Source organism: Notamacropus eugenii, chromosome 2, assembly GCF_028372415.1.
Source record: "Notamacropus eugenii isolate mMacEug1 chromosome 2, mMacEug1.pri_v2, whole genome shotgun sequence".
Taxonomy (NCBI): Eukaryota; Metazoa; Chordata; class Mammalia; order Diprotodontia; family Macropodidae; genus Notamacropus; species Notamacropus eugenii.
In genome coordinates, this window is record NC_092873.1 from 515,261,213 (window position 1) to 515,274,904 (window position 13,692).

Genomic DNA, 13,692 nt, shown 5'->3' on the forward strand with positions numbered 1-13,692 from the left:
GAATCCAAATTCTGAACAGTAAAGTTAAAGCAAGATGAAACAGAGCCAAAACTATACTAGGAGGGGAACTTAACTTACCCCTTTAAGATCAAGATAAACCTAACCATAAAATAAACAAGAGAAAAAAATTAAGGACCTTAACAGAATTTTAGAAAAGTTCGATACATTAGCCCTCTGGAGAATGCTGAATGGGAACTGCAAGGGGCATACCTACTGCTCAACTGCACAGGGAACCTTTACAAAAACTGGCCATGTATCAGAGCATTAAAAACCTCACAAATGCAGAAAAGCAGAAATGTTCAATGCACTCTTCTCTGGTCATAATGCAGTAGAAAAATGACATTCAATAAAGAACCTTTGAAGTATAGATTACAAATTAATAAGAAACTAATAAATAACCTATCCTGAAAAATGAGTGAGTTGAAAACAAATCATAAAAACAACCAAGAATTTCACTAAAGGCAATAAAAATGAGACAACATATCAAAATTTAACCAGTACTTAGGGGAAAATTTGCTTCTTGAAATGCTTATTACATCAAAAGAGATAAAGAATAGATGAAGGAACTGGGCAGGCAACTAAAAAAACCTAGGGGAAAAAATTTAAAACCCCTAATTAAACACAAAAATAGAAATTCTGAAAATCAAAAATCAAAAGATTAACAAGGTTGAAAATTAGGGGAAAAAAATTCCAACAAGTAAAACTGACGCTAATAAAAAAAAAACAGATAAACCAAATTGCTAGTATTAAAAATGAAAAAAGTGAATTCACAAACAATGAAGAGGAAATAAAATCTATATTAGGAGCCATTTTCCCCAGATATATTCCAATAAAACTGATAAACTAAATGAAATGGAGGAACATTCACAAAAATGAAAATCTGCTTAAAAGATTTAACAGACTAGACTAATAGAATACTTAAAAAACCAGTGTTAGAGAAAGAAATTGAACAAACCATCAATGAACTCCTTAATAAAAAAAACTAAAAACTGCCCCAAGACTAGAAAAACTTAATGAGAATTCTACCATTTAAGGACAAAAACTTTTTTGGGAAAAAAGTTCTTTCTACAACACAAATATGGTCTAAACAAGGGAATGCCAAAACAGAGAAAACTACAGACCAATTTCCCTAATGAATATTGATGCAAAACATTTCAACACCCACACTAGCAAAGATTACAGCAACAAATAGGCTGGATTTATGCCAGCAATACAGGGGCGCTTCAATATCAGACAACTATAAGCACAACTGGCCACACCAATAAAAACACAAAAACAAAAAATCCTATCATTATTTCAACAGATGCAGAATAGGCATTTCTATATGCCAACCAACAAAATCTGGTAAAAAGAGAAAGAGAAACTCCATTTAAAATAACTGCAGACAGGCTCAGTGGGAGTCTACCTGCCAGGACTCACACAGGAGCTCCAGGAACCACAATCACAAACACTGCACATAAAGACATCCAAACAACTTTAGCAACGTTAATTGTTCACAGGGAGGCATGATGATACAAAGAGGCAAAAGGCAATCACTGCCCTGAAGGAGCTTACAATTCAAAGGGGAAGACAACATGCAACATACAAAGCAAACCATGCACAGAATAAATAGGAAATGATTCTAAGAGCAAAGCACCTGAATTAAAGGGGTTAAGGAAGGCTTCTGTAGAAGGTAGGATTTTAGCTGGAAGCCAGGGAGGTCAGTACTTAGAGAAGAGGAAGGAAGGAAAGTGCTCAAAGAATGGGGAAGGGACTAGAGAAAATCCTGGAGTAAAGAGAGGGAGAGCCTTGTTGGCTGAATGGTCAGGAGGCCAGGATCACTGGACTACAGAATATGTACTGAGGAGTAAGGTGGAGGAAGCAAAATATTTTGAATTTCATCCTGGAGGCAACAGGACGTTATAATAATAACCATAATAAACTGTAGCATACTGAGTAGGGGAGTGACGTAGATCTTCATTTGAGGAAAATCACTTTAGGGCCTGAATGGAATGGGGAGAGACTTGGGACAGGGGGAGCCCACCAACAGCTGTTGCAATAATCCAGGTGCAAGGGGATTAGGATCTGTGCTAGAATGGAGGCAAAGTGAGAAAAAATGGGGATGCTTCTGAGATGCAGCAAATTGATAGACTTTGGCAACAGCTTGTATAGAAGGTGAGAGACAGAGGAATTCTGGGTAAGGTTTCAAGCCTGAGGGATTAGGTGACAGGAGGGGTGCTGGTGGGAGAGGACACTGCCCTCTAGAGCAACAGAGATGGTAGGGGGCAGGGAGAGTACAAGAGGAAAGATAAGGAACTCTGTTTTAGACGTACTGAGTTTAAGACGTCTAAAGGACATCCAGTATGAGCTATGTGAAAGGCAGGGGGCAATGCAAGACTGGAGGTCAGCAGAGACTCTGAGGCTGGATGGGCAGATTTAGGTCACTGAATCTACAGGGGTTGATGGTGTCATCAAGTGAACACACAGCGGATGAAGGTAACTCCTGTGAGCAGGATGTGAGCAGAAATGAATGACTTTCAGTGACCTTTGAAAGTTAACAGGGGAAAAGTGGTTCTAATTTTCAAAAAAGAAAAGAGAACTGAGTCTGCACACTATCATTACTGTTGCCCTATTGTGTCCAACTCTTCATGACCCTACAGACCACAGTGTCGATGGGGTTTTCTTATGCAGCAGTTTGTCATTTCCTTCTCCAGTGGATTAAGGCAAACAGGTTGAGTGACTTGCTCAGGGTCACAGAGCTAGTAAGTGTCAGAGAACAAATCTGAACTCAGGTCTGACTTCCTGCTGCTAGGCCCAGAGCTCTATCCACTGAGCCAACTAGCTACCTCTTCCCTTGATCAAGTAACAGCCCAGAGTCAGGTCCTAGGGAAGCCTCGGACCTCAAACTAAAATTCCAACTCTGCACTCCAGCACCAGCTGTTCTTTCCACTTCACTGTGCTGCTTGTTTGCGGGAGGAACAGGTCATTTTTCTGAGACCTTCCTTATTCAATGGAAGGGATCCTTATCCCAGATTCACAGGAGTTAGATACAGGGGCTGCCTTCTAGCAGGCCCCCCCACCCCCCGGGCTGTGTGTAGCTGGTGTAAACACAACTTCCTATGAAGCCAAAATATTCTACTCAAACAAATGTAAACATTAAAAACAAAACAACAAAATACTAAACTTTTCCAAACATTTATCCAAAGTATAGGATTTATTTTCTTGTGTATCTTTGCTTTTATTAGACTGTTAAACTTGTAGATATGCCATTGTGCATACTTAAAGAGAAAAAAAAACAGCCCTGGGTGGGAAATAATTGTGGATGGCATTTCTATGTAGCTTGATGATCTGCAGACCATCTTACATATATTTATTTTCTCTGAGCCCTCAAAAGCCCTGAGGTTGGTGAAGACAACCATGGAAGGGATGTCCTGCTGCTGGGAAAGAAGGGCCTACATCACTCCAGAACTTTTACAGTGGTTGTGTCAGTGAAAGAGCCAGAACTTAGGACTCCAGAATCAGTATTCTTTCTAACACATCACTGCTGCATCCTCAGAGCTTTTGTGCTTATGTGTTTATTAAAAAAATATGATTACTGCCTTTCCTTCCAATCTGGAAAATCTGCCTAAAATTCTTTGGTCCGCCCTCTGTACCACAGAAGTCTGAAGTTTTTCTTTTTTGGGGTGTTTATGGTACCTTATTGTAAAGTCTGGGCTGGTATTTTATAATACTACACATATATTTTATGCCTTTCTGAGTTTAAGCTTTTTCTGTGTCTTGAGCAATTTCCACAAAACTCCTCCAAAATTCTCACTTAATTTCTTATACCAAGCTGCATTATGTCAAAACTGCAATGGGCAAAGTCACAACGTAAAAGGAGACAGAGACACAAAAGTTAAGAGTAAGGGGTAACAATGTAAAGAATCAAGAGACCTTGTTTTAAAGCCTCACAGTGGGAGGGTGAGGAAAGTACTTAAAGGAAACATGGGTTACTTATTCAATAACTCCAATTCTATCACAAACAAACTGAGTCACCTTGCTAGCTAGGGACGATCAGGAGGGCCAAATCCAGGCCAGCGACTGTTTTGGCACAGCCTACAAGCTAAAAACAGTTTTAATATTAAATAAACTTTTAAAAATAAGAATGCAGTAAGACTAAAGAGTTTAAAAGACTCAGGTGATCATCACAGCTCTATGCTAAGTTCTTTGATTCCATGATTCAACTAGACCAGACTCAATCTGGATGCCACCAGCTTCATATCTGGCAACCAAGTAATCACACAAGATTTCAGACTTTGTAAAATTCTTCACACACAATGTCACTTAAGAACTAGGGGGAAGAAACATTTAATTCCTATGCTTTAGTTAAGTGTTTACAACATGGAAAATTTCCTATCTTCCAGTGCAACTGTCTACAATGAGATGAAAAAGATCTCAGTCTACCTTTTGGAAAGCAGATACAGGTGAGATGGCAAACATGTTTCCTTCTCCAAAAATCTCGGCCCAATTTCTTTGAGATACTTTCATCCGGTTTTTAAAATGATATTCATTATCAGGATTGAAAGCCTGGATATAAAAAAAACATAGAAACATGGCTATTATTGCTTTCTATAGCAGCTCATTTTAGATCTAGATAAGAGAATAAAACTACCTTCCTGGAAGGCCTGCATTAATGTAATTACTGCAAGAAAAGATGACACTTACTCCCTGGCTAAAACAAAAACATGAGGAATACAAACTCATGCAAATGTCTTTACATCTTTTTGATCTTTCCTGGGTAGGATCCAAAGTCTGGTTCCTAATGCGGTTTTGAAAAAAAAAGAAAAGAGAGTGAAGAAACCAGACTCCTCATGAGAAACATCAGTTGGGAATGGGAGGGAAAGACAGGAGGCAGCCTCTCTCACTGCTGCCACTGTGAACCGTGTCAACATCAAGCTGTCAGAGGGTGTGTGTGTGTCACCACTAAGCTGGGGAAGGAAGTGCTGTTATTACCCACATTATACTGATGAGGAAACTGAGTCCAAGGAGAGTTTAGTCACTTGCCCCAGGTCATCCAGCAGCTGAGTGTTGGAATTCCACTAATCTAGGCTCTGTGTGTGCCACCAGCTGATCCTAGCTTGGCTCCTACAGCGCAGGAGAGGCTTCGCACACAGGCCTGGTAGGATCTGCATTCAGGGTGCATAGGCCACAAAAAGGTTGGGATGGGACGGGTGGTACACTGGCTCATGGGCAATGCCAGGGGGGGCGAAGAAATGGCTTCCATGACAAACAAGCATTCTTGTCACCCACCAAGCCCCTGAAGTCACAAACCCAAAGGCTGGACTGGGGAGCCTTGCTGGGAGTCTGTCCTACTCCAATGGGTCCTAGCCTTAACGGGATTGACCCCTTGAGACACAACGACCCAGGGGGCTGCCAGCAATGTGTACCTCCACTGATCGTTCTCTGTGCGTAATTCTCCAAAATGACCAACAGTAAATAGTTTTTATCATTACTGCTTGAATGCTTGGTTCCTTCCATTCAATGTTTTTCACTCTGCCCTTGATTCCCTATCTAGAATTGGGGAGAGGGGGGGCCCACATGAGATCTTTCTTCCCCTTTCTCTGAATCCAATGAAAGAAGCTCTCACAAAACCTAGGTGTCAGCCCAACACTCAACTTGCTTCCCTCTTTACCTCCCCCCTCCTATATCACATTCCCAAGAGGGTCCCGTAATGACCACAGCAGGGAACAGCTTGGTCTTGTTATAAAGGACTAGGCACAGGGTAAGATATCCCCTTGCCCTGTAGGTGGGGTTTGCCTTGGGAATGACAGGGGAAGCATGATGGACAAGCTGCTCAGGAATTGGGGAGGAGCCAGAGACCACACCATGAGCCCAAAGCCACAATGATCTGACTGATGTATATTTCCCCAACTGGCTTCTCCACCATGTTCCCTTGATAGGCTAGGTTTTTTTCTTAAGGAACATGCTTTAAACCCAGATCCCGCTGGCTCTCACTGACTGCCCAACTAAAAGGTCCCAGCCCAAGCCCCACCTGGTCATAGTTTGGGCCCTGATGGCTCAGAATGAGTGTAAATAGCAACTGTTTCTGTTTTGGCCAAAACCTCCCAGATTGATTTCTTTTTGACTATGTAATAGAGGCCACTTTCTGCCTCACTGCTTAACTAGCCTTAATCACTGAATGGGCATTGCCTCAGTCAAACTGAGACCTGGAAAAGACCTCAGCTTAAAGAGGCCAAGGTCCCCCACCGTCTCTGGGACCATCTCCAGGGTCCTGATCTATATATAGCTCTACATCTGGCCACTGAACCCAGAGGGAAAAAGTGAGGCTGGTGACTGCACTGCTCTCCCTCACTTAAATCCAATTTACTTGCAGCTCATGGTATTACCTCCCTGATGTCACAGCCCTCTTCAAGAACAAAGGACAAACCACCACCACTACCACCACCACCGTGCCATGAGGCTCCCCTCACCATCTTTCCCCCTTCTTTTGAACTTTCTCATCATGGAGTTAATCCCACCAAATCTCAGGGACACCCAAAAAAGTCCTCTTTGTCTCGGTGCGCTCACTTTGTTGTGAAATCCTGTGTAGACACCTGAGACTATGGGCTTCACCAGACCTTCTAGTCACCTTCAATCCCTTTTTTACTTCCATTGTCTCCTCTGAAATCTGACCTGGTGGAGACACCTACAGAGTCTTCACTCTACACTTAGCAGGTGTTTGATTCAATCAGGGGGTATTTAAGAGAGAGAGCTGGAAGAGCCACCTGCTGAGATACAGTACCATTGTGAGCACGCCTAGGAGACCGATGGGAATAGGATCTTGCTTGACCCGCTCTGCAGCCAGATCGACCAAAAGCATCAGCATGTTGTAGATCCCTTCATGGATCTCTGTGCCCCACTTGTGAACTGCACTGGAAGTCAGTAACTGCAGGAAAAGAAAGCACATTTTAAAACTTAGCTTGAAGAGAAAGGTATCAAATCCAGTGTGAGACACGTGTGTGTGTGTGTGTGTGTGTGTGTGTATGTGCGTGTGTGATGCTGACACCATGTATATATGCTTTTTAACTGTGTACATTTCTCCTGCAATAATACCACTTGAAGGTTTGCAAAAGCAATTTACGGTCCTAACAAAAAAACCCCACAGAAGCTAAGGGGAAATTTTAGATACAAAAAACAAAACAGAACAAAACAAATAAACAAACCAGGGCCATGGGAGCCCAGGGAAAAAGGAAAGATTTTTTGCAGATTAGAGAAGGGAAATATGTTTCCCTTTGTCAAAGAAGGCTGGCCTGCTCCTTTACTTTTCTCTTGTAGCTCTTAAGTAAAGAAAGAAGAAACTATTTACCTGTTTGTTTTAAATAAGAGGATTTCACTTACAAAATATTACTGAAGTCTTAATAATGTGTTTTATAAGATTTCTCTTCAGAAAGAAAATCATGAAACAGGATTAACCTATGAATGACTGGATAATCTGGAATAATTACAGTTAAGACCAAAAGTGTATTTTTTCAGAGGCAAAATTCAGTTCCAAATTTTCCAGATATCAACTAAGCCACATTACTTGGCTAAAAGACATTAAGACACAAAGATTTGATGCGAATCAAAATAGGGCTGTTTCACAAGCAACTTTGGTATCAAAATATCCTTGGAAATTATGAATTTTAAGAACTTGAAGAAAATGACATTTTTAAAAGAACCATTATATGCTGATGGGCAGCCACATGAATTATAGTCAGTGAGCCCCTGCCTACATAAGCCCAAACAATTCATTTGCTCATGCTTCTCAAAGTGAGGAGACTGGGAACCTGAGGTGAGGAGGGGGAAGCATGCAGCTATGTGAAGACACAGACCCACAACACGCATGCAGGACAATTTTTAAATGATCAGGAAGGAGGGACTGTCAAGGCCTTGTCTGCCCAGAGGGCCAGGAAAAACCAAGCCTGGCCTGGGCTGGGAGATGAATGTGGTGGAAGGGATAGCGATGGTGGCAATGCCATCGACTGTGCCTGGAACCAGCCAGGATGGCATCCCTACCCGGGACCACAAATGTCCATGCATTTCCTAATTTCCTCTGGCCCAAACAAGACATGCGCAGGAAGGGAGACAGCATGACCTCTATTAGAAGCAGCGCTGGGAATGAGGAAGGGGGTAGCGGGCTCAGGAGTCAGACGACCTCGGCTCAAACCCCAGTTTGATACTTACTACCTGGCTGACCTTGGACAAGTCATTTAACCTTTTGGGGCCTCAGTTTCCTCTTCTGTAAAAACAAGTGGGTTGGAGTAGATGATTTCTAAAAGTTCCAGAATCACAGAATTTCAGAGTTGGAAAGGACCTCTGTTTGGCATTTAAAGCCCTTCCCAAACTGCCTCCAATCTACCTTTTCAAAAGGCTGAGCCCTAACTCTCATCCAGGCACTGCAGCCAAAGGCCCATCTTCCATCTCCCCTCCTTGCACATGATGTCTGGAACAGCTGCCTCTTCAAAACCCAAGTTTCCTTCACGGCTCAACCACTGTAAGCTATCTCCGTACCCCCCAACCCACCCCCTTCTACCTTCTGCTTCCTTTGGATAAACTTGGTACATGGTCTTTCCCCATACGGAACAAAGGGCAGGGACTGATGGCTGTGGCCAAGGGCAGGCTCCCATAGAGACTTAATAATCCTTGTTGAACAAATGACCTCAGAGGCCACATAGTCTGACTAGTATCTGAAAAAGGACCCTCCCTGCCACCTACCCAATTTGATTGAAAGGGAAATCCGCCATTGCCTAAAGTAGCCTGTCACTGCTTGAAAATTTCAGTCAGTGAGTCAGTGAATATTTCTTAAGCACCTACTATATGTCAGGTATTATGCACAAGGGATACAAATACAAAAAAGATAGTGCCTGTCCTCAAGGATGAGGGAAGAAGACAGCATACGAAAAAAAAAAAACACGGGTGGGGAGGTGAAGGTGGAAGAAGGTACCTAGCTCAGGGTATCCCCAAATCTGCCTCTGCAACCTGCCCTGATTGATCCTAGGTTTATCTTTCCCCACCAAGAAGCCTCCCCCCGCTTCTCTTCTCTAGCCTTGACATCCATAGGAACTTGAGGCCTTTCCTTACCCTACTGACCTTCCCTTACCTAAAATGTGGCCCCTGCACCATCCCTTTTGACATTATAGTTCATAAGTGAGACCTTCTGGCTTACTGGACTGGGGAATGAAGGCTGCAGAGAGTCTGCTTCTCCCCTACCTGGATTCTGCCAGGGCAAATGTTTCCTAAGGAGCCATGGTCTCAGAAGGCTGCTTCCTATCACACTGCTAAGGCAGGATACTCCTGTTCGCTTCATGAGAGTCAGATTCCTTGAATGAGCCTGACTTTCTTCTGGCAAGTTTTCCCACATGGATGGGTGTGATCCAACCATTAGACATGTGAAGGGAGAAAGGTCCCATGACTGAGCCTGGGACAGTTTGCTTGGAGGGTCAGCAGGGAGCAGTCGTGGGTCTCTGGCCTTCCCTCCTTTCATTGTCTTGCCCTGCAACTTGGGGCTCTGCTCTACTCTGTGCTTCTCCGGGTCCTCTCCAGGGCCCTGCTGCCAGGCTTTGGCTGGCTGGCTGGACCTGAACTGGAACAGGACTTGGGCATGCTCTTCCCCACTCTTCTTCCTACGTGAGGGGCTAAGAAATCACCTCAATTCCAGGCATGTCCTAGTGGACTTAGGATTTATCAACTGTCCTCTGCTGTAGTCTACTTCACAGAAGTAACCCTGTGCTTTATCTGTGGAGGACTACTATTCAGGAATCAAGTTTGGTGATACATAAATTATTTCTGATAACTATGTATGTCAAGCTAAGGATTTCCCTTAAAGCCCATTGGAAACCACCTTTGACTACACTGGCCTCTTTGTTACTAAGCCAATAACTTAACTTCCCTGGGGAATGATCCTATGTAGTTACGCTGTGGATCTGGTTTAGCTAGGGCATTTTGATCAAGGCCCAAAGATACCGGCATCAGAGCACTCCGGCTGATCCAGCTGTGGAAGTAGTGGGGGCTCTGCCCCACCCAGCAGGTTTATTAACAGTATTCTGAGCAGGGCAGAACACAGAGGGAACATTACAGCTCTGCATTCCTAGACATTATGCCTTTCTCAAGAAAAGCCAAGATTTCACTTGATTTCACACTTTTCACAGACACCAGCTGTGCTCACTTTCAAAGCTCCAGGATCTTCTTTTCTGACGTTACTGTCTGACCATTCTTCCCCTAGCTTATATTTGTAAAATCCATATGTAAGACCTAATATTTACACCTGTTAAATTGATTTTAAGACTATAAGAGACATGTGAAGTTTGGTACAAATCCAAGTAATATTTGAAGGGCAATCTTCATTGGGAGAATGAATTTCCTCATCAGGAGTTCTCCTCTATACCAATAAAATCAAAGATCCAATTTTGTTTTAAAAAAGGGGAAGGACAAAAAGCCATTTTGGTCTATTGTCCTGGTCTATCACAACTGTGTCACCTATTTTAAATCCTATAGTTCAATAATCTCTAAAACCCTCCTTGCTCTTAAGTCCTATGATCCTCCATGTCACAAGTTTAATTTTTCATTGGCGTTACTGAAAAGATATTTATGACTCCAGTCCCTCATCACTACTACTACTATATTGTGGAATACATCTACATTAAAAAGTCAGCAACATATCTGTTCATGACTCTTAAAAGGTAGTTTAAAGATACTACTGTCCCTTATTTAATGAATTTCATTCATACATGTATAGAGACTTACATATACTTCTAGATGGGCTAAATCCAAATGTTAAAAATTGGTTCATTAAGAAAAAAATCCAGACTAGATAGGTACCACCTGTCAAACACTAGGGAAGAGAAACTGACTTCTGAGCTCTTCTAAAGTAGTGCTATTTTTTAAATCATAAAAGTCAATTTAAACATCAACTCTCTTTTAAAATTAACTTCGCTATTTCTCAAACCCTAAATCAAGGGGGATGCTGTCTTTCAAAGTAAAGATAACCATACTTTTTTATAAAGGGGATAGGCAGCATGTTATCTTTGGCCTCCTAGATGGAAGCCTGGACACAGGTGTTAATAACTGAATAGCATAATCAACTTGGTGAGAAAAGAAAGCTCCCATATCTGTGATGCACCAGAGGGGACAAAGATTCATGAAACAGGCAGCCAGAGTCATATAAATATTGGCTAAAAGAAGTCAGAAGGTTCTGAAGAATGACTGAGAATCAATAACTACTGTTAGCAGGAGGGAAACTTTAAGAAAAGGGATCAGCCTCAGAAGTCCCTCTCACCAATGGTGTCAAATGCATACAGAAATGGGGGCAGCTGAAGCACATGTGAGGATCCCTGAGGGCCACACCGACTCTGAAAACTAGAGGTCTATAGATTTCTTTTTCAATAATTTACTTGGTTGATTATTTCCCAATTATACTTAACCCTGATAGCTGTACTTGGGAGCATCCTAGGTCACGTGCAGCCCACATATCTGACACCTGTCTCAGATAATATAAAGAGAGTTGGTATCTTCGATCTCTGAAATGAAAGAAAACTTAAGAGATGATCAGATTCCAACCTACTCTTTTTATAAATCAGCCAAGTGAGGCCAGAGCAGCAGTGACTTGTCCAAGGTTACACAGAAGTAAGTAAAGCAGAGCCTGGAGCCTGTGTCTTCTGGCTCTCAGGTGAGCGCTCTATTACAGACGCATGACTGTGAAAGCTGAAGAGATCTGATTTAATTCTATTTTCAATGGCCTAACCAGATAGTTTTCCTCTCTCAGTAAGAGAGAAGCACACAGTTGTTTTTATGAATAATTACTTTCAATACAGCATAATACTGTAAAGCAATAACTGTCAAGTATTCTTAGCTCTGTACTCCTCTCGACCAGCCAGACTAGTAGAGCAGTAGGAGATTCCAGTTATGTTAAAACTAACAAAAAGATAACATGCTAATAGAGAGCTATCTAGGGAAATAAACCACCACATTAAAAACCAGAAACTTGCTGTACTTTTTTCAAATAAGAGGTTTTATTAGTTGAATGGGGTGGAAAACTTTCATGAACTGGTCTTTTATAATAGCAAACCCAGAACTGAATTACAGCATTTTACTTACCTTTTTAAATGCTTCTGGCATACACCGGTCCACAAATCTTTTACAATTTTCATCAGACTCAGAAAGACCTTAGTAAAAACAAGAGAGGGTATCCTACATTCAATCTAGATGTCAAACAGTAGAGAAAGACATGGAACATGACAATGAATTTTAAACGGATGCATCATCCAAGGACTGAGGAAAGTTTCTTTGGGATTTAAGTTTACTATGGCTAACTAACAAACCCACCAAGAGGTGAAAAGATCAAAATATATTCCTATAAATAACCATGGCATCAATACTAACAAATCTTTTTTCATTAAATTACATAGGAAAGTGAAACATTTTATTAGCTCCTATACTGAAATCCTTTCTTTTCACAAAGATTAACTTATGAGAATAGAATCCATCTTCAAAGAGGAAGATATCTCAGAAATATCTCACCCAATCTCAAACCGAGTTCCACAAAGATGAGGCTTTGAAGCTGCCTGAGGAGAAACAGCTAGTTGGAAACAGAGCTGCAATTAGAATCCAGCCTCCTGCCTCCAAATTCAGTGAGCATTCTAACACATCACAGTTGAAAAACCAGTAAAAGAAACTAAAACCTTCCTTTTAAATTCAGTAATGTCTTTACTAGTTGAAAATCCTGTGCTGAAAAATTTAAACTTTTCCCTTTCTTGTCCAAGCACACAAAATTGCAAACTCTTCTAACTCAGTGGAAAGCAAAGCATGAATTCCCAGGAGCTTGACTTTCTGAGGCTCTCCAAACTTTAGGAGTCAATAAAGGAAAATTAACCAAGGTTTCTCAGATACTTCTATTTATCCAGAAAAATTCATTATACTTGCAGAGTGAACTATATATAAATTACAAATATTTGGATGGTGGAACAATAGATATGCAGTAAACAATTAAACTGCTATAATATAACTTAACTGCCAACAGTTCACTTTAAGATAATATATAACAAGCACCTATTTAATCTGCATACTATAGACCACCTGGACAGAGAAGAAACATAGGGGAGGAATTCAAGAAACGCACCATGATTTTGAACCTCTGAAACAATAGAGTGCTTCTATTTTGCACTGTGTAACTTAAAGGGGTGGATTTTATCCTTTGTAATCTCTAAATATAATTTTTAAAAGTTGTGATTGGAGAAACAAAGGCAAACATTTCTGAAGTAGGAATCAAGTGAGCTGTCTGAAGAAACCAACGTGCTCATGCAGAGAACTCACCAGGCAAAACAAATGATGCGCAGACGAGAGAAACAAAGGTGTGTAGAGAAACAAAGGTGTGTAAGAGGCTGGTGACAAGTGTGTGTCAGGGGTTGGGGTTAGGGACAAAAGGGTGTTCGTGTCTGTTTAAGTCACACTGAGGGAAAGAGAAGCAGGGCAAGGCTGCTCCACTCTCTGCTGGAGATGATGACTTCTGCCTCGGCCAGCCTGCAGTGATGCCCTTTGTGGACTCAGCACCTGGAATCCCTCTTCTCCTGAAGGATCAATCTGAAGGCCACCTTCTCCCCTTGGTGTTTCTTGTTGTCTTCCATTCCCCAAAGAACCACCTTTGTGTCTGTTCTGCACGCACTCAACAAGGACACGTTTTTTTTCTGTGTCAGACCTGAA

General features: G+C 41.7%; 1 protein-coding gene across 2 annotated transcripts in view; it reads right to left on the reverse strand.

The window, feature by feature from the left end:
* Window positions 1-13,692, reverse strand: part of USP24 (ubiquitin specific peptidase 24) — a 164,773-nt gene that overhangs the window by 112,623 nt on the left and 38,458 nt on the right. The window contains exons 2-5 of one of the 2 annotated variants that reach the window (XM_072649593.1): window positions 12,091-12,158; window positions 8,182-8,236; window positions 6,761-6,904; window positions 4,423-4,545 (exon numbers count right to left, since the gene is read on the reverse strand). In XM_072649593.1, coding sequence (XP_072505694.1) covers window positions 4,423-4,545; window positions 6,761-6,844 — 207 coding nt within the window. In that variant the 5' untranslated portion in view covers window positions 6,845-6,904; window positions 8,182-8,236; window positions 12,091-12,158. The remainder of the gene's footprint in view (window positions 1-4,422; window positions 4,546-6,760; window positions 6,905-8,181; window positions 8,237-12,090; window positions 12,159-13,692) is intronic. The other variant, XM_072649592.1, reaches the window with a different exon arrangement.